This window comes from Mesocricetus auratus, unplaced genomic scaffold (genome assembly GCF_017639785.1).
Source record: "Mesocricetus auratus isolate SY011 unplaced genomic scaffold, BCM_Maur_2.0 Super-Scaffold_100025, whole genome shotgun sequence".
In the NCBI taxonomy this organism is placed as follows: domain Eukaryota; kingdom Metazoa; phylum Chordata; class Mammalia; order Rodentia; family Cricetidae; genus Mesocricetus; species Mesocricetus auratus.
In genome coordinates, this window is record NW_024429206.1 from 12,537,137 (window position 1) to 12,554,320 (window position 17,184).

Consider the following 17,184-nt stretch of genomic DNA (forward strand, 5'->3'; position numbering starts at 1 on the left):
TGCAGGGAACCTCCGAGTTTTGTTCAAAGGGCAAATTTTGGAGGAAACTGCCAGCAATTAAGTTGAGGGCAGGCTGAAGATTCAGGAGTTTGAGGCCAGCCTGGTCTATATGGGACTGTCTTAGGAAAGACACAGCCCCTTGATTCTGGGCACTCTGAGAAGGAATCCATGCTGGATATCCAACAAAGAGCCCACTTCTCACCTGTGCCCACAGTCTAAAGGCTGAAGCAGGAAGACTGCAAGTTCAAAGCCAGCCTATGCTATATAATGAGCCTGCACACTCCACCACCTCTATAGAAAGAACCACAAGCCTCCATTGAGCTCTGGATACAAACTTTATTTCTATTACAAGGAAATAGATAATTAGAACAGTAAAATAAAAAGGAAAGGGGCTGGAACCTCGGTCCTCATGAGAGCAGGCGTGGCCCTGGTGAGGGCATCGAGAACAAGCAGTACATTCCCCATCAGGAACACAGGGTGGTGAGTGACCCACAAGCACCAAAGTAGCCTCCAGTCCATGTACGTGCAGCTCAACTTGTCCCTAACACACTGCAAACCCAAACTTAGTCCCTCACAGGGAGAGAACCGCTTCACTGGTAGCTGAGATTCCCAGAACCCTCCTCTCTGTCCACGAGGACCACAAAGCACCAAGAAGCAGCGGTGACGGTATGTCTGTCTAAGGATGGAGCCCTTATGAGCCGAGAGGGCCACAGATGCACTCTCATTACCGTTCATCAGTAGCCGCCGGGGCCTCCCAGCTAGCCCTCCCTCAAACCCAAACACCACAGTACAATCTCAAAGACACAAAATGGCCATAACCTGGGAAAAATGAAAACCTGGAGTCTCTGGACGAGCCTGAGAGGCAGTTGGACACTGCACCAGCTGTGCCACTGTGCATAGGGGTGGGCGGAAGGGGCCCCATAGTCAACATTACTCCTCTTCCTCCTCCGCATCTCCTGCTCCCTGTTGCTTTGGAGGCTTTGCCTGTGTATACACAAGGGAAGACTAAGCAGGGAGAGTTCCAGACAGCTTGCCTCACAAGAGCCACTGGGAGTTTGCCTAGCAGTTCTCAGCTCACAACCCATCAGTCTCACCCATGTCTCCATATGCCCTGAGCATAACTTTGGGACCAAAGTTACCTTTGGAGCTCTGCTGTGGTAGCTGGCAGCTGCAGGAGTAACCCGAGAGCTCCGACCACCTTCATTCCTCCCACTGCAGAAAAAGATCAGGAGTCAGCTTGCTGAGGTGTGGGGACTCAGGACTGGAGGAGACACCAGCACAGCAAATCCCTGTGCATAGCAGATGTGGTGGCAACACAGGCAAAATCCAGACCCCTCAATGGAAGTGGGGGACAGGTAAAGCATGAGGCAAGCAAGCATGCAGCCCTGGATTCTACCCCAGCACACTGGAGAAAAAGGCAAAGTCCTCTCTGTCCGTGGACCACGATGGACTCATTGTATCAGTTCCTGTACATGTGTGCAATGTATGTGGTATATGTGGCAGTCGCAGGACAAGTCTGTGGGCCTGGTTTTTCTGTTCCACCTAGGTGAGTTCTGAGGATCGAACTCAAGGCATGAGGCTTTTACAGCAAGTGCTTTTACCCACTGAACCATCTCGCCAGCCCCAGACTGCCCGTCCATGCTCTCTCTCCAGCCACTATCAGTCCCCACCCACACTGGAGCTGCTGCTTACCTGGCTCCGTATCTCCCAGGGGGCCCATGAGGAAAAGAGGGCGCAAGGTTTTCTGGGTAGATATTTCTAATGGAGTGGATCACTGAAGCATTCCCAGATGCTACAGGTCCATTCTGGCTGCCCCGACTCCGCCCTCGAATGTCCTGGCTGTCAGAGTTGTTGAGTTTCAGCACATGAGGAGGGCTAGGCTGGCACTGAGATCTGGGGTTACAGGTAGTCACGTTGTTCATGGTTCTGCTGGGAGGCAGCGCGAAGGTGGAGCCTTTTGCTGCTTCCTGCTTGACATCATCCATGTAGCCTGAAGACAGGTCTCCTAGGAAGAGAAGTCGGTGATGGCTGATAGGAAAGGCTACTCTAGCTGTTAGGGCTGGATTCAGGGCAGACAACAGACAACTGCTCCCCATTAACAGCTGCAGAGGAGGCAGATGCTCTCTCTCCCCACTCTACATGCCGACTTCCCGACCCTCAAAGACAGCCTCCTAGCTGAGCAGCAAATGGATGCCAGCACACTCTGAAACGTTATTTGTTAATGGCTTTGTGCTGGGACGTTCTGGAAACAGTTCTCATGCCCAGTCAGACGGTAGTGAGTCACAGCTCACCACTCTGACTCAGCTGTCCCCAAAGCCATAACCCTACAAAGTCTGCACTGAGGACAGTTAGAGGACATGTGGGGACCACTTAGCCTCAGCCGTTCCCCAGGAGACCGCCGTGCATGCCAGCTAGTGGTGCAGGTTAAGCCTCTGCAGAGATGAGACGTGGGAAGCAAGCCTGAGCCAGCCATGCTGTGTGGCCCAGCCCAGCCCCAGCTGATACCCTGGTGTCTGCCCTGTCTCCTGGGCAGCTCTGGTGCAGTGTCTTCAGGTTGGGAATCCTGTGTAGGGATGTCCTCCATTGCGTGGTGGTTTCCTGTGGCTGGACGTTGATCACACTGGTCCTAAACAAAAAGAAAAGAAAAAACTGTGTGCTGAGGATATTGGGGAGAGAAGAGCAACAGCAGGCTGGGTGACCATCCACACCCACAGGGGACACTGAGACTAAGAGGAAGCCAGACCACCATTAGGGGCTCCTGAGGCTCCAGCAGGGATGAAGCAAGAGCTGGTTGAGAGAGGAGAAGAGCACTCTGGCTGGAGTGTTGGAGTGATGGCTTATTCCTGTCTCTCCTAGATGACAAACTGCACATTTGTCCTTGAAATTCGACATGTACAAAGAGCAAAAAAAAGTGCCGCCTGCACTGCTGACTCTTCATAAAAAATGTGACTGAGGAGGAAGGAAAAGTATATTCTACAAACTGCCTGCGGCTCCAGACCGCACAACTGGAAAAGGACTTTGGAGTATGTAGTGTAGCACCCTTCCTTCCAGAAGCGCCCGTGAGTAGAGCCAGGCTACCACATGGAAAGCCAGAACTGGAGCCCAGGTCTCATGGACACAACTCTTCAGTAGCATGACAGGAGCGCCTGCCTGTCAAAGCAGGGTGCCTCTGCTCTCAGGAGATGCCCCCTCAGCCCTCTGCTCAAATGCAGTCTCAGATGCATACACCATGGGCTCAGCTGCAGTCTCAGATGCATACACCATGGGCTCGGCTGCTAGAAAGCAGGGCTCTGAGGGCAGAGTGCAGCTGGAGAGCATCTACTGCACTCCCAGATGACGCACAGACACACCGGAGGGCAGCCTCCAGGGACCCTCACCTGATGATGGAACAGCACCTCCTCTTCCAGCTGCACCCCACAGAACTCACAGGGGATGATAATGCTCTCTTCCACAGCAGCTGTGTTGCGCATGCCCACTAAAGTGTCTAGCTGGCCGCTTGTTGCCTGCTGTAGAAAGTTCTGGAAGATGACACCAGGATCCTCTACCCCCCTGATGGAAGAGCTGCCGGCACTGAGCGAACGTAAGGCATGTGAAGGGTTGCAGCTTGTCTGTCGTTCAGAAAACATATTAAAGTAAACAGATGCTAAGGAAAAACTTTACTGCTAAAACATTGTCTCTAAGAAACTACTGTGACCCCGAGTGTGCTGCTGCTCTCGAGAGGCCAGAGAGCAGCACAGCACCTCCATGACCTGCCGCTCCCTACTGCAGCTGCAGCATCACACAATGATAAAACAAAGGCCAAACAGCCTTTTTATCCTTCTTACAGGCCCAAGCAATAGGTGAGGTCAAAGTGTTCAACACCATTTCTGAGAGCAAGGTGTGTCCCAGACCAAAGCTGAGACTACATGGCTCCCTATAGCCAGGCTCAGCGCTGTGTGCCACTTGGGACGCTTGAGTCTAAGGATGAGACTGAGTGCTGCAGCCATGTGGTGACAGCAGTTACACCTCACCACAGGCACTGTAGTCACTCACAAGGCCTCTGCTCACCTTCCTGCCTGAAGCTGTCAAGAACACACACCTGGTGGTCAATGAGCAGCTCCTCTGGGTACAGCTCCTCACAGAACTCACAGGGCAGAAGAGTCTCGTCAGCTGCACCTGTCGCCACAGGAACAAGAACTGCGGTCAATCTCTTCACCGTAGGGGATCTGTCACACGTCACACAAGTCTGACTTAGGGGTGCTGGAGTGCCATGAAAAGGACACAAAGTAAACTCCAATCTGGTTCAGAGGAGGTTTCACAGGACAAAGTTCTCTGAAGTTTGGGAAAGACTGTTTGGAACAGGACACTTTTGAAAAGAAGGGGTGAGATAACATAGTGAAAGACCCATCAAGCACAGACTTCTATTTTGCTGTTTTGTTTTTGTTGTTGTTTTTCGAGACAGGGTTTCTCTGTGATTTTGGAGGCTGTCCTGGAACTCGATCTTGGAGAGCAGGCTGGTCTTGAACTCACAGAGATCTGCCTGCCTCTGCCTCCCGAGTGCTGGGATTAAATGTGTGCACCACCGCCACCCGGTAAGCACAGACTTTTTGCTGTAGTTTAGTTTTTCAGTTTTTCAAATCAGCTCTGGCTGTTCTGGCACTCACTCCGTAGCCCAGGCTGGTCTCAAACTCAGAGATCTGTCTGCCTCTGCCTCCTGAGTACTGGGATTAAAGGCTTACACCATCACACCCTGCTCTTTTTTGTTTTCCTTGCTTGCTGTAGATTCCTGCTACTAAGCAAGAATCCCGGTATGATGGCACACCCTATAACCTTAGCCCTTGGGAGGATAAGGCAGGGTAGTGAGTTAAAGGATAGCCTGAACTGCAGAGACAGCTTGTCCTAAAAAAAAAAAAAAAAAAGTAACAAGGCTGTGGTGATATTTTGTTTATGATCTAACAAATAAAGCTTGCCTGAAGATAAGGGTGCAAAGCCAGCCACACTAGTCTGCCATAAGGTCAGATGGTGGTGACACACTCCTTTAATCCCAGCAGTCACACTAGTTACATGGAAGCTGGGCAGTGGTGGTGCACACCTTTAATCCCAGAACTAGAGAGGAATACAAGGTGGGTGGAGACAGGAGTGCAGTGTATTCAGTCTGCAGTCACTTGATAAAGGTAAGAACTCTCTAGTAGTTGGCTGCTTTGCTTTTCTGATCTTCATTTTGAACCCCAATATGTCTCTGGGTTTTTATTATTTGTGCTACACAGGTTATAGACAGGTCCTGACAGAACTGTATCCAGACACTGTGCAGACAGTTACCATGGACTTTTCAAAAGGACCAGTGTGGCCTGAAGTGGCACACACCAGTAATCCCAGCACTCAGAGGCAAACAGGTGGCTCTTTGTGACTTCCAGGCCAACCAAGACTGCATCATAAGACCCTGTTTATAATAATAATAATAATCATCATCATCATCCAAACCAGAAGTGCCAGTGCATAAAAACTTGAACAACAAAAAAGTGCTATAGGACAGTGTAAGAATGAGAGACATAGCTGGGTGGCCTTTAATCCCAGCACTTGGGAGGCAGAGACAGGTGAGTTCGAGGCCAGCCTGGTCTACAGAGAGTTCCAGGACAAGCAGGGCTACACAGAGAAACCCTGTCTTGTTTTTTTTTTAAAGATTTATTACATTTACAGTGTTCTACCAGAAGAGGGCACCAGATTGAATTGTAGATGGTTGCTGGGAATTGAACTCAGGACCTCTGGAAGAGCAGTCAGTGCTCTTATCCTCTGAGCCATCTCTCCAGCACCGAAACCCTGTCTTGAAAAAAAATTTTTTAACTCTATTTGTGAGACAGGTTCTCACTATACAGCCCTGGCTTGGAACTCACAGAGATCCATCTAACTCCCAAGTATTGGAACTAAAGGTATGTGCCAATACACTATGGGAGCTGGTTCCAAACCCAGGATCCCTGGTCTTGGCAACAAGTGCCTCTACTCACTGAATCACTTCACAGCCCAGTATTTCAATTTTATATGAGTCATATAAGACTAACAAAAATTGTGGTGACAGGGAGGGGCTGGAGAGCCCGCTCCATGGTTAAGAGCACCTTGCTGTTCTTGCAGAGGACCTGGGTTCTCTTCCTGGCACCCGAATGGTGTCTCACAACCACTTTAACTCCAGTTCCAGGTACTTCAGGCCTCCCAAGGCACTGAACACACATGGCGCACATACAGACAAAACATTCATAAAAAGTAAAAAGTAACAAAACATGTAGTCTACACAAAACAAGCAGACTTACCCTTTATGTCACCCAGAGAAGTGGACCCACCATGTGCTGGGTCAGCCTCAGGCACAGACCCCCAGAAGTCCTGTTCTGCCATGCTGGAGGCCTGTCCTTCATTCTGCAGACTCAGGGCCAACATGAAGTCCAAGTGTGCATTATTTTCACCACTCTCTTTCGGGGACTGCCGGCTTCTATTCCTTTCCTGCCTTTCTTGTTCTTCAACTGGGAAGAAAACAGCTCATTAGCATATTAGAGATTGCCACCGTCCATGCCTGACAAGCTGTCAAACTAACAAACCTGCAGGCCCACCAGCAACCTCTGCCTTCAGAAGCCTCTGAGCCTGACACCTGCCATGAGACCACACTCCATTAGGATCATAAACAAATGACTAGTCAACAAGGTTACTGAGACAGGCACCGTGCTGAACACCGCTCACATCGTATCTGCACTGTGACCATTCCCTGTGCTGGTGAGCCCTGCTAACAACCTCAGGGCATGCTGCAGGTACCTCAGGGACGAAGGACACTGTGAGGCCTATCACATCAATCCTAACAGCAACAGCATACCACAAGGTTCCACATTCCTGCTATATAGGCACAAGTATGGTATCTTTGCCAGTGTCACCAGTGACCGGCACGTTCCTAACATCAAGATCTACTGGCTCCAAAGTCCTGTTGCCCTTTTGCCCTAGGATCCTGGCCCTACTCCCATTCCCTATGGCTAAGAACAACTCACACAGATTATTCTGAATTGGAAAATGGGCTGTCGTGTTCCTCTGGCTGACAGGCCTACTATGGAAAAGGTCCGACTCGAAGGCTCTGAGGGGCCTTCCAGGGAGTCTCATGGGAGGGTCCAGGGCCTCAATTTGTCTGAGGAGCTGGGATGCAATCCAGATTCCATCCTGATTCCAAGGCTCATCATAGGCATCAGGAGGCATGGCAGCCTCCTTTCTCTTTGTCTCCTCCACTCGCCCACAGGTTTCAGGGTGATTCTTCAGCTCTTTCACAAGCACATTGCGCCCACAGCTGTCACACAGCTCTGTCCGGGCGCCACAGTAATCTTCATGCTCCTTCAGCTTGAGAACAGAAAGCTCCAGATCACAGTGCTGGCAGACAGCGAGCCGCAGAGGACACTCAGTCTCCTGCAAGGCAAGGCAGGAAGGCGCTTATTATATGCAGAGGCTGGAGTTCAGCACTGGGCAAGAAAACTAAGAATCTACTTCGGTCTTCTCCTCCAACCCTGGCTAGAAGGCTATGCTGTCTAGGAATATGAGCTGCAGGACATGTGTGATGGTTTTGCAAGTAAAAGTGCTTGTGGCCAAAGCTGACAGCCTGAGTTTGAGGTCCAGGACCTACATGGTAGAAGAACACAAGTTTCCGGGACCCCACATGTGTGCTGTGGCACACACAGTCCGTACACACACTAACTAAAAACAACTAGAAATGAAAAACCAGTTTCCAACATAGAGAATAAGCCACAGAGTAGGTTAATCCCACTGGACAAACAGACTTGGTTCCAAAGGGGGAAAAGCAAAGTTCCAAAGTGGGAGAGTACAAGCTAGACAGTCCCCTGTGGCAGGAGTCAGCCAAAGTTTCAGCTGGGCCTTGAGCCTGGGTCTGCACAAGAGCTGGTGAGAACAGACTGTGTACAGGGTTTCTTGCTGCACGTGGCTCTGGTCTCAGCTGCCCCGGCCCCGGAAATCCCTCCTTCCCAGGGTAAGACTAACCGTATGCTGCTTTAACTGTCTCTTCTCCAACTTCTTGTTACATTTGCATGTCACCTAGGATGAAAAGAGTCAGTCAAGTGGCTCTGTAACAACATGCTCTCCTATTGCACATCTGGGAATGGGCAGTTCACCTGACAGTGCTCTGTGGCCATGTGAACGTCCATGTCGGATTTGGGGAATGGCTCCTTGCAGACAGGGCACACACCAATGTTCCTTTGACAGTGGATTTCATGGATGGTAAAATTAAACACGGGAATTTCCTTTTTGCTATAGAAATAAGCCAAAGAAAAAGGCAAGCGTTACTAACTGATGGGTGACTTTTCTCACACAGTAGTAGCACACGGACACCCGTCCTGTAGGTCTTTGTCTCTATTAACATTTTGGTTTTGGCGGGGTGTTGGTGGCGCACTCGGGAGGCAGAGGCAGGTGGATCTCTGTGAGTTCGAGGCCAGCCTGGTCTACAGAGTGAGTTCCAGGACAGCCTCCAAAACAATACAGAGAAACCCTGTCTCAAAAAAAAAAAAAAAAAAAAAAAGAAAGAAAGGAGGTAACCACAAGAAATTCGGGGGCTGGTGAGATGGCTCAGTGAATGAGAAGTACTTGTTGCCAAGCCTAGCAAACTAAATTTGATCTCCAGGGTCCACATGGTAGGTGGAAAGAGAACTGATTCCAAGAGTGCGCCACCACTGCCCGGCAGTTTCATTATTTCCTTACATGCATGTATGTATGAGTATGTGCACATGAGGGCAAGTGCCCATGGAGACCAGAGGCGTGTGATTCCTAGACTGGAGTCACAGGGATGAAAACAGTCCCTCAGGCAGACCAGCAGGTCAGTCCGCTGTGCTAAGCTGCTTTTCTTCTTTAAGTTGCTCTGCTCTGGGTAACCTTGTTTTCACTAGCTTCTCCCTTGTGCTGTTTGAACTCCCTCAGCACAGTTATTTATACACGGTCCCAGGCCTCAGACTCCTTCAAATTAGAACAGACTGAAAATCAGGATGTCTCAGCCAAATGTCATTTTTGCTTCTCAAGTCACATTTTCTTATTTTATCCCTGCCAACGATGATGGAGCCACTGACCTACACAGATAAGAAACGATGCTTGGAGACTGATGTGGCAGGCAGGGAGCGCCAGTGGAAAGCCACTCTCTAAAGGTAACCCTTTATCTCCGAGGGCTGGTCCAGCAGCCAGAGCTCTCCTCAGAGCTGAGCAGAGGGAAACAGCCAAACAGAGCAGCAGAGCAGCCTCTCCTCCAGCACCTCCCTCCACCACCATGTGGTAAGTGAAGCACAGAGCAGACAAGACACACTGTGCTGCAGCTCCGCTCGGTGGCTGCAATGCTTGCTGGGACAGCAAGCACCTGAGGCACATGCAAAAGACAGGTGTCATGGCAGAGACAGGCAGGTGTGGGGCTTGTGACCAGCCAGCCTTGCTGAAATGGCAAGATAGCGGCTATACGTGTACACACACACACACACACAAAAAGAATAAAAAGTTCTTTCTTCTTTAGTTTTCCTAAGAGTATTAGTGAAGAGGCTGGAAGGATGGCTCAGAGGATAAGAGCACTCACTCATTGCTGTTGCAGAGGACCCAGGGTCAGTTCCCAAAGCTACAGAGTGGCTCACTACCACCTGTAACTCCAGCCCAAGGGGATCCAGCACCCTTTTCTGGTCACCATAGGCATGAGGCATACACATATATGCAGACAAACCACTCATACACATAAATTAAACCAATCTTGAAAATCTTGAGAGAGTGTATGTGCACCAGTGGAGCCAGAAATAGTGATGTATGCCCATAATCCCAGCAGCACTCAGGAGGCTAAAGTGGGAAAATCATGACTTGCAGCTACACTAGGCTATATAAACCAACTCAAAGCTACTCTGGGGCTATACAGCAAAACAAACCTTGTCTCAAAAAAAAAAAAAAAAACCATGTCTCAATTGGGCGTTGATGGTGTACACCTCTAATCCCAGCACTTGGGAGGCAGAGGCAGGCGGATCTCTGTTGAGTTGGAGGCCATCCTGATCTACAGAGCAAGTTCTAGGACAGCCTCCAAAACAATACAGAGAAACCCAAAAATAAATAAATAAATAAGGCGTGGAAATAGAGAGCCGAGTCCCACAAGATGTCCTCCGACCATGGGTACGAAGTAGCGCTCACATCCAAAATATATATATTTTTTTTTAAGTTTTTCTTTCAACATTTGGGTTAAAAACATGAAAATACTAAGCTTAGCATCCAGGACTGTGTGGCACAGACATCACCAGAGTCTTCAACCATGACATGATAACAATTAAACATGGTTACCTTATGAGTTTGGTTCCTGCCCCAGGTTTAATGCCCTGCACTGAAAGGATGAAGGGGGGGGCGTGCGTTGGTGGCGCACGCCTTTAATCCCAGCACTTGGGAGGCAGAGGCAGGCGGATCTCTGTGAGTTCGAGGCCAGCCTGGTCTACAAGAGCTAGTTCCAGGACAGCCTCCAAAGCCACAGAGAAACCCTGTCTTGAAAAACCAAAAAAAAAAAAAGAAAGAAAGAAAGAAAGAAAAGGGGGGAGTGAAGAGGCATGGTATCATACAACTTTAACCCCAGTCCTCTGGTGTGCTGCTTCCCAAGAAGCCCTGTGTTTACTGCCCAGTACCAGAAAAGAAGATTTAACACTGTAGCTCCAAACAGTAGGTAACTCACATCTTCAAACCCAAAAAGTAAAGATAGAAGGTCTGTGATTTAGGTCATCTTTGGCTATTTGCTGAGTTTGAAACTAACCTGAGTTACATGAACCATCACAAAAAGAAAAGCACAGCATGTGACTCATAGTTGTCATCCCGGAGCTCTGGAGGCTACATGTCCAATCCCAGACCAGTCTGGGCTACATAGCAAGACCCTGTCTCCAAACACCCCCACAACAGAAGGAAAAGAAAAAGTTTATCCTGTTAACTTTTCCACCACCCAAGCACTCCAAGCCAGCATCTGGGGCCACTCAGGGAAATCCTTCCTTTCACCACACTGGCAGAGGTAGATGTATTTTTGAGCTCAATGCCATCCTGGTCTGCAAAGAGTACCAGGTCAGCCAGTGAGACCCTGTCTCAAAAAGAAAACAAAGCAAAACAAAACAAAAAAGAAGAAAGAAAATATCATACTTATGGGAACATATATTATAAAAAAAGCTTCTTATATGTGTATAAAAGCTGTAGGGACTCTACCTACCACCACCTTCAAAAAAAGTGAGGATCAGCCGGGCATTGGTGGCGCACGCCTTTAATCTCAGCACTCAGGAGGCAGAGGCAGGTGGATCTCTGTGAGTTCGAGTTTGAAGCCAACCTGGTCTACAGAGGGAGTTCCAGGACAGCCTCCAAAACAATATAGAGAAACCCTGTCTCAAAAAATAAAACAAACAAACAAAAAAGTGAGGATCCAAACCAATCCAGTAGGCTGGTTTTTTGGGTTTTTTTCTTTTGACATGGGTCTCCCTGTATTACACTCTGTGGACCAGGCTGTCCTGAAACTCACAGAGATCTTCCTGCCTCTGCCTCCTGAGTGCTGGGATTAAGGTGTGTACCACCTCAGCTTCAGTATCTTTTCCCAAGGTTTTTTTTTTATTTTATTCTATGTATGGGTGTTTTACCTGCATGCATGTCTGTACACATGTGTACTCATGTGTACTCAGTGTCTAGAGAGGCCAGAGATCTTTAGATCTCCTGTAACTGGAGTTTCAGATGGTTGTGAGCCACCACTGGGCACTGGAGACCAAACCTGGGTCCTCTGGAAGAGCAGGCAGTGCTCTAAACCACTGAGCCAACTCTCCAGCCCTAGTCTTATCTTGCTAAGTCATTCATTAAGGACAGGACAGAGTCCTAAGTCCCAGCTTCATCCATTCCAATCCTTAGTTCACCAGAGAAACTTTCCTGTCAAGTCCTAAACCATTCACCCAAATAGTTAAAAGGCTCAAGTTGCAATGACTTATACAATTTAGGGTCACAACCTGCAAATAAGACACCCACGTCTTTACAGAACTGCCATGGCCTCATGTCAAACCTTTAGATTCCATGTCTTACCAGTTGTCACACAGCCGAGCAGCCTGGTCATCGGCAAACTCAGCCATCTTAGTTCTTCCTGAAAAATGCAAAGGAAGAAGTGTCACTTTCTGTTTCGTTTCTGCTTTAGGGATGACATGCAAAAGAATAAAAACTTGGGGGCATTCCTTCTCACTGTTTTTTAAACTTCCAATTTAAAATATAATTAGACTTACAAAATGTTGCAAACAAAAAAGTAAAATACAAAGACCTCCTTTGTGCCCTTCACTAAACTGCAGTAAAAGTTAACACTCTTAAATCCTAATACTAACTTTTAAAAAAACTGTAACTAATCTACTTTATCCAAATGGCAGTGAGGCCACCAACCCCTTTTCCGGTTAGGTTTCAGTCCTGGGACACGTAAGGCACTTAGATGTTGCTCCTCACTCTGACTCGACAGCACTCTAGTCTCTCTCGAGACTATTCAGCTAGTTAGTACCTTAATTAGAGCTTGCTAGCTACTAGCAGTTATGGTGGTTTCCCCGATACTGGCTAGTTATTTTGTAGAAAAACCTTCAATCTGGGTTTGATGTTTTCTTGGGACTAAACTCATGCTATCCTTTTGGTGGGAGTACATCGATGTGAGAACCCAGGCTGGGGCTCAGGTGGTACAGGGCCGTGTGTTCCCTGACTAAAACTGGGCATGATGGTGCATGCCTGTAATCTTACCACTAGGGATATGGGAGCAGAAAAATCAGAAATTCAAAACCTTCTGGGCGTCATGGTAAGTTAGTAAGTTCAAGAAGACCAACTTGGGATGCATTGAACCCTATTTAAAAAAAAAAAAAGTCCGGGCAGTGGTGGTGGTGCACACCTTTAATCCCAAGCACTCAGGAGGCAGAGGCAGGCTGGTCTCTGTGAGTTCCACAGCCTCCAAAGCCACAGAGAAACCATGTCTGGGGGTGGGGGAAGGGAAGCAAGTAACAAGAGAAAAAAAAAAAAAAAAGAAACAGAGAGCTCATGTAGGTACACCGTATCAAAAGGAAAAAGGAACGGGATGACTTGTGACTCTGCCTACTTAATTGAGATGGAGCCCCATGTTTTTTCTCTGTCAAATTTGAAGCCCTCCAACCCGGGCACGCCAGGCAAAGGCGATCCGCTCCAGCCCTTTCTCGCTTTCCATACAGAGGGCGAAACGCTGGCAACTGCAGTGCCAATATTTACATCACTCCTTCCCATGGCGCAGAAATAGACTTAGGTACTGACTGCTAACAAGGCGCCAGGCTTATCTGGACATTGTCAAGTCACCTGCCATTCTCGGTACCCTGGCAACTGAACCTATTTAAGGAATTAAAGAGTCCAATGTAGCAGCGCCCGGAAAACAAGCAATAAAACTAGGTAACCTAAGGTAAGTGTCTAAAGTGAAAGCTCGCAGACAAAGCGGGCTGCGGGGCGGACGGACCTCTATCGACAGCAGGAAAGGCTCTGCGAGCCGGAGGCCGGGGAGGCGGAGGCAGGCCGGGCCACACGCCACGGCGGCGCCTCGGGGAGCGGCCGCTCTGCTCTCCGCGGGCCGGAGCGGTTGGAGCCGGCCGGGCCTCCGCCTCCGCCTCCCGCCGCGAGCCTCGGCCGCTGCCGCCGCCACCCGCCCCATCCCGCCCCGCCCCGCCCCGCCGCCCACGTTCACCTCGGAGCCCAGCGGGAACGCCGCTGCCACAGCCGCCTCGGCCGCCCCGCGCCAACAACGGCCCAGCCACCCGGCTGCATCCCACCGGCGCCGAGGGGCACGCCCATTGGATAACCGTGGAGCAATGCAGGACGCCTATTGGACGGCAGCGCTGCCGCTCTCTCTGGTACGCCTCCTCATCCCCCACTGGCTCAGGGGCGGGGCCTGCAGGCCACACCCCTCACATCTGGAAGCGGACCTCTGCCGGCTCATGCGCTGATTGCCTGACTAATACCAAGCAAACATTCCTAATGTGCCCAGTAAGACGGTGGTTGGCGTTTGTGCTTTGTCATGGGCCGTTAATAGCCACTCGCCATCCTTGTCATTAACCAGACCTCGCGGAGGCGCGGGAGACTGCTATGTGACAGCAAAGTCTCCTGCCTTGGTGTAGCACCTCACCTGAGCACCTCATACCTAATAGATACAAAGGGGAAAATTCTAAGTCTAACCTGGTGTGTAAACTGCAAAGAACACACCTAAGCTGTGTGGCTGGAGAGATGGCTCCAAGGTTAAGAGCGCTTGCTGCTTTTATAGAGGACCCGACTTCGGGTCTCAGCACCTACAACAGGTGCTTGACAACCTCCTTTAACTCCAGCTCCAGTCCAGGATATCCACAGTTCCTGTCCTCTGAAGACACCTATACACACATACGCGCATGCGCGCGAAAGTAAAATGTTTGCAAAATGTAACAGAAAAAAAGCAGAGCACAGAAACACGAACCTTTAATCCCAGCACTCTGGCCTCAATTGCCTATGATGATGACCTTAAACTCAATATCCGCCTGCCTCCATCTCCCAAGTGATGGGTTTGCAGGCTTATACTACCTCACCCAGCTAGTTGCCGTACGTTTTTTTTTTCAAATATTTGAAATTAGAACTGTTGGCTACAAAAGAAGAAGAAGGAGAAGGAGAAGGAGAAGGAGAAGGAGAAGGAGAAGAAGAAGAAGAAGAAGAAGAAGAAGAAGAAGAAGAAGAAGAAGAAGAAGAAGAAGAAGAAGAAGAAGAAGAAGAAGAAGACATTGTGACACACGGCTTTAATCCCAACACTCAGGAGGCAGAGGCAGGCAGATCTCTGTGAGTTCGAGACCAGCCTGGTCTACAAGAGCTAGTTCCAGGACAGCCTCCAAAACCACAGAGAAACCCTGTCTCGAAAAACAAAACCAAAAAAAAAAAAAAGAGAGAGAGAGAGAGAGAACAGTTTTTTGTTTGTTTGTTTATTTTTTTGTTTTTCGAGACAGGGTTTCTCTGTATTGTTTTGGAGGCTGTCCTGGAACTAGCTCTGTAGACCAGGCTGGCCTCGAACTCACAGAGATCCACTCACAGAGATCCACCTGTCTCTGCCTCGCAAGTGCTGGGATAAAAAAGAGAACTGTTGGCTCAGCTGGTGGTGCACACCTTTTAATCCCAGCACTCTGGAGGCAGACCCAGGCAGATCTCTGTGAGTTTGAGACAGCCAGTTCTACAAGAGTGAGTTCCAGGACTGGCTTCAAAGCTACACAGAGAAACCCTGTCTCAAACCCCCCCCAAAAAGAAAGAAAGAAGAACTGCGGGTTCACAGTTGGCTCTGCTGGGTGGTTACCCATGTTTCTGGTTTTTTGTTTGTTTGTTTGTTTTTGTTTTTAACTGGTAAACTGTTTCTGAAAGTGATGACACCATTTAACATTCCCGTCGGGAGGGGAGGAAAGCTCCAGATGCCCCACATGTTCCCAACGTGACATAAATACATTCAGAAGAAATAAACAAGAGAATGGCAGTCCTGTCCCCTGGAAACGAGTCATTACCCTCCCTGTGAAAGTGACTCAGAGGCTCCTTGAGTTTACAGGGGAAAGAAAGGACAGCCCAGGATGCTGACTAACTCAGACTCAGCTTAACCCTTTGGGTTTGTTAAAAATTAAAGTTTGGGGCTCAGTGTGGTGGCAAACACATTTAATCCCAGCACTAGGGAGGCTGAGGCAGGAAAATCTCTGTGTGTTCTAGGCCAGCCTGGTTTACATAGTGAGAACCTATGTCCAAAAATAAATAAATAAGGCAACAGCCCAGGCTGGTGGAGCCCACCTTGTCCCGACACTCATGAGGCAGAAGCAGAGGAATCTCAGGGAGTTCAGGACAGCCAGAGCTACTTAGAGAGACCCTGTCTAAAACAAACAACAAAGACATGAACAGAGAAGGGGGCTAGTAAACAAAAGGAGAGAGACCGGTAGAAGGGAGTTTACAAGAGGGAAAGTGAGGGTGGACATGATCAAGTACATCATGTGTGACAATGTCATAATGAAATGTATGCTGCTAAAAGCATTTAAAACTAATACTATCTAGTCTTGGATAGTCCTCCGTCTCCACATGTGTAGCAGATTCACTGAATCTGAATGTCATAGTCTAAACATCTCCTCTGACGATGCAGGCTTCAGCACTGACTGTGGAATTTGAATAAAGCCCCAGGGGAAGTGGTGCCCTGCCCTCCCCAGCCCAGCCAGGCTCATGGCTCTGCCACGCTGAGGGAGGGAGCACCGGGTCCTAGCCAAGGCTGTCACTGCTCCTATCCGGACACACCCTCTACTATCCACCCCAACCCCCACCTCAGCTCAAGGCTCCAGGCTCTCCATGACAGGAAGCTTCTACCTCTGGTCCTTGCTGCTGGCCCCTTCCCTTCCTCCCTCTGACTTCCCAGCAACTGCTGAGATTTGCAGACCCCTCGCTGGCCTGATGCCCAGCTTGGATGAGGACTCACTTTGGGGAAGAGTCTGCCTACTCGCTGAGTTACAGCAAGGTGCCTGTGGGGTTTAACTCCAGTTTCTTCCAGTTAATGTTTTTTTTTGTTTTTGCTGCTTTTAAGACAGACATTAAAGCCAGGCTGTGGTGGCTCATGCCTTTAATCCCAGCACTCAGGAGGCAGAGGCAGGCAGATCTCTGTGAGTTCAAGACCAGCCTGATCTACAAAGCAAGTTCCAGGACAGCCTCCAAAGCTACAGAGAAAACCCTGTCTCAAAAACCACAAATAAATAAATAAATAAATATTTAAGAAATAGACATTAAAAGTTACTGTCCTAGCCAGGAGTGGTGGCACATGCCTTTAGTATCAGCACTTGGGAGGCAGAGGCAGGCAGATCTCTGTGAGTTTGAGGCCAGTCTGATCTACAGAGCAAGTTCCAGGACAGACAAGGCTGTTACACAGAGAAACTTTGGCTTGAAAAAAAAATAGTAAAAGACATGCACCACCATGCCAGACTCCAGATTTGTTATAGAACAGAGTTCCCATTTAAAATGTATTTTAGCGCCGGGCGTTGGTGGCGCACGCCTTTAGTCCCAGCACTTGGGAGGCAGAGGCAGGCAGATCTCTGTGAGTTCGAGGCCAGCCTGGTCTATAAGAGCTAGTTCCAGGACAGCCTCCAAAGCCACAGAGAAACCCGTCTCGCAAAAACAAAAACAAAAAATGTATTTTAGGGCCTGGAGAGATAGCTG

The 17,184-nt window shown here is 49.1% G+C and overlaps 1 protein-coding gene across 2 annotated transcripts; it reads right to left on the reverse strand.

The window, feature by feature from the left end:
- Positions 1–316: 316 nt before the first annotated feature.
- Trafd1 (TRAF-type zinc finger domain containing 1) lies at positions 317–13,799 on the reverse strand. 2 transcript variants are annotated; one of them, XM_005080651.4, is made up of 12 exons: positions 13,691–13,799; positions 12,046–12,103; positions 8,124–8,259; positions 7,993–8,046; positions 7,002–7,407; positions 6,282–6,488; positions 4,079–4,155; positions 3,378–3,608; positions 2,506–2,626; positions 1,693–2,005; positions 1,140–1,212; positions 317–984 (listed from the first exon to the last, which is right to left on the reverse strand). In XM_005080651.4, the coding sequence occupies exons 2-12, from the start codon at positions 12,090–12,092 to the stop codon at positions 931–933; spliced, it is 1,719 nt and encodes a 572-aa protein (XP_005080708.2). In that variant the 5' UTR covers positions 12,093–12,103; positions 13,691–13,799; the 3' UTR covers positions 317–930. The 2 variants fall into 2 exon arrangements, with proteins under 2 accessions (XP_005080708.2, XP_040587201.1); XM_040731267.1 differs by lacking the exon at positions 13,691–13,799 and adding an exon at positions 13,466–13,593.
- Between the last annotated feature and the right edge of the window lie 3,385 nt (positions 13,800–17,184).

Bases quoted from the DNA above. Each gene is read 5' to 3' on its own strand.
- Trafd1 (XM_005080651.4), bottom strand. From the start codon at position 12,092: ATGGCTGAGTTTGCCGATGACCAGGCTGCTCGGCTGTGTGACAACTG. The intron at 8,260-12,045 runs GTAAGACATGGA...TTATTTCTATAG, and splicing joins GCTCGGCTGTGTGACAACTG to CAAAAAGGAAATTCCCGTGT. The intron at 8,047-8,123 runs GTGAACTGCCCA...TTTTCATCCTAG, and splicing joins TGGCCACAGAGCACTGTCAG to GTGACATGCAAATGTAACAA.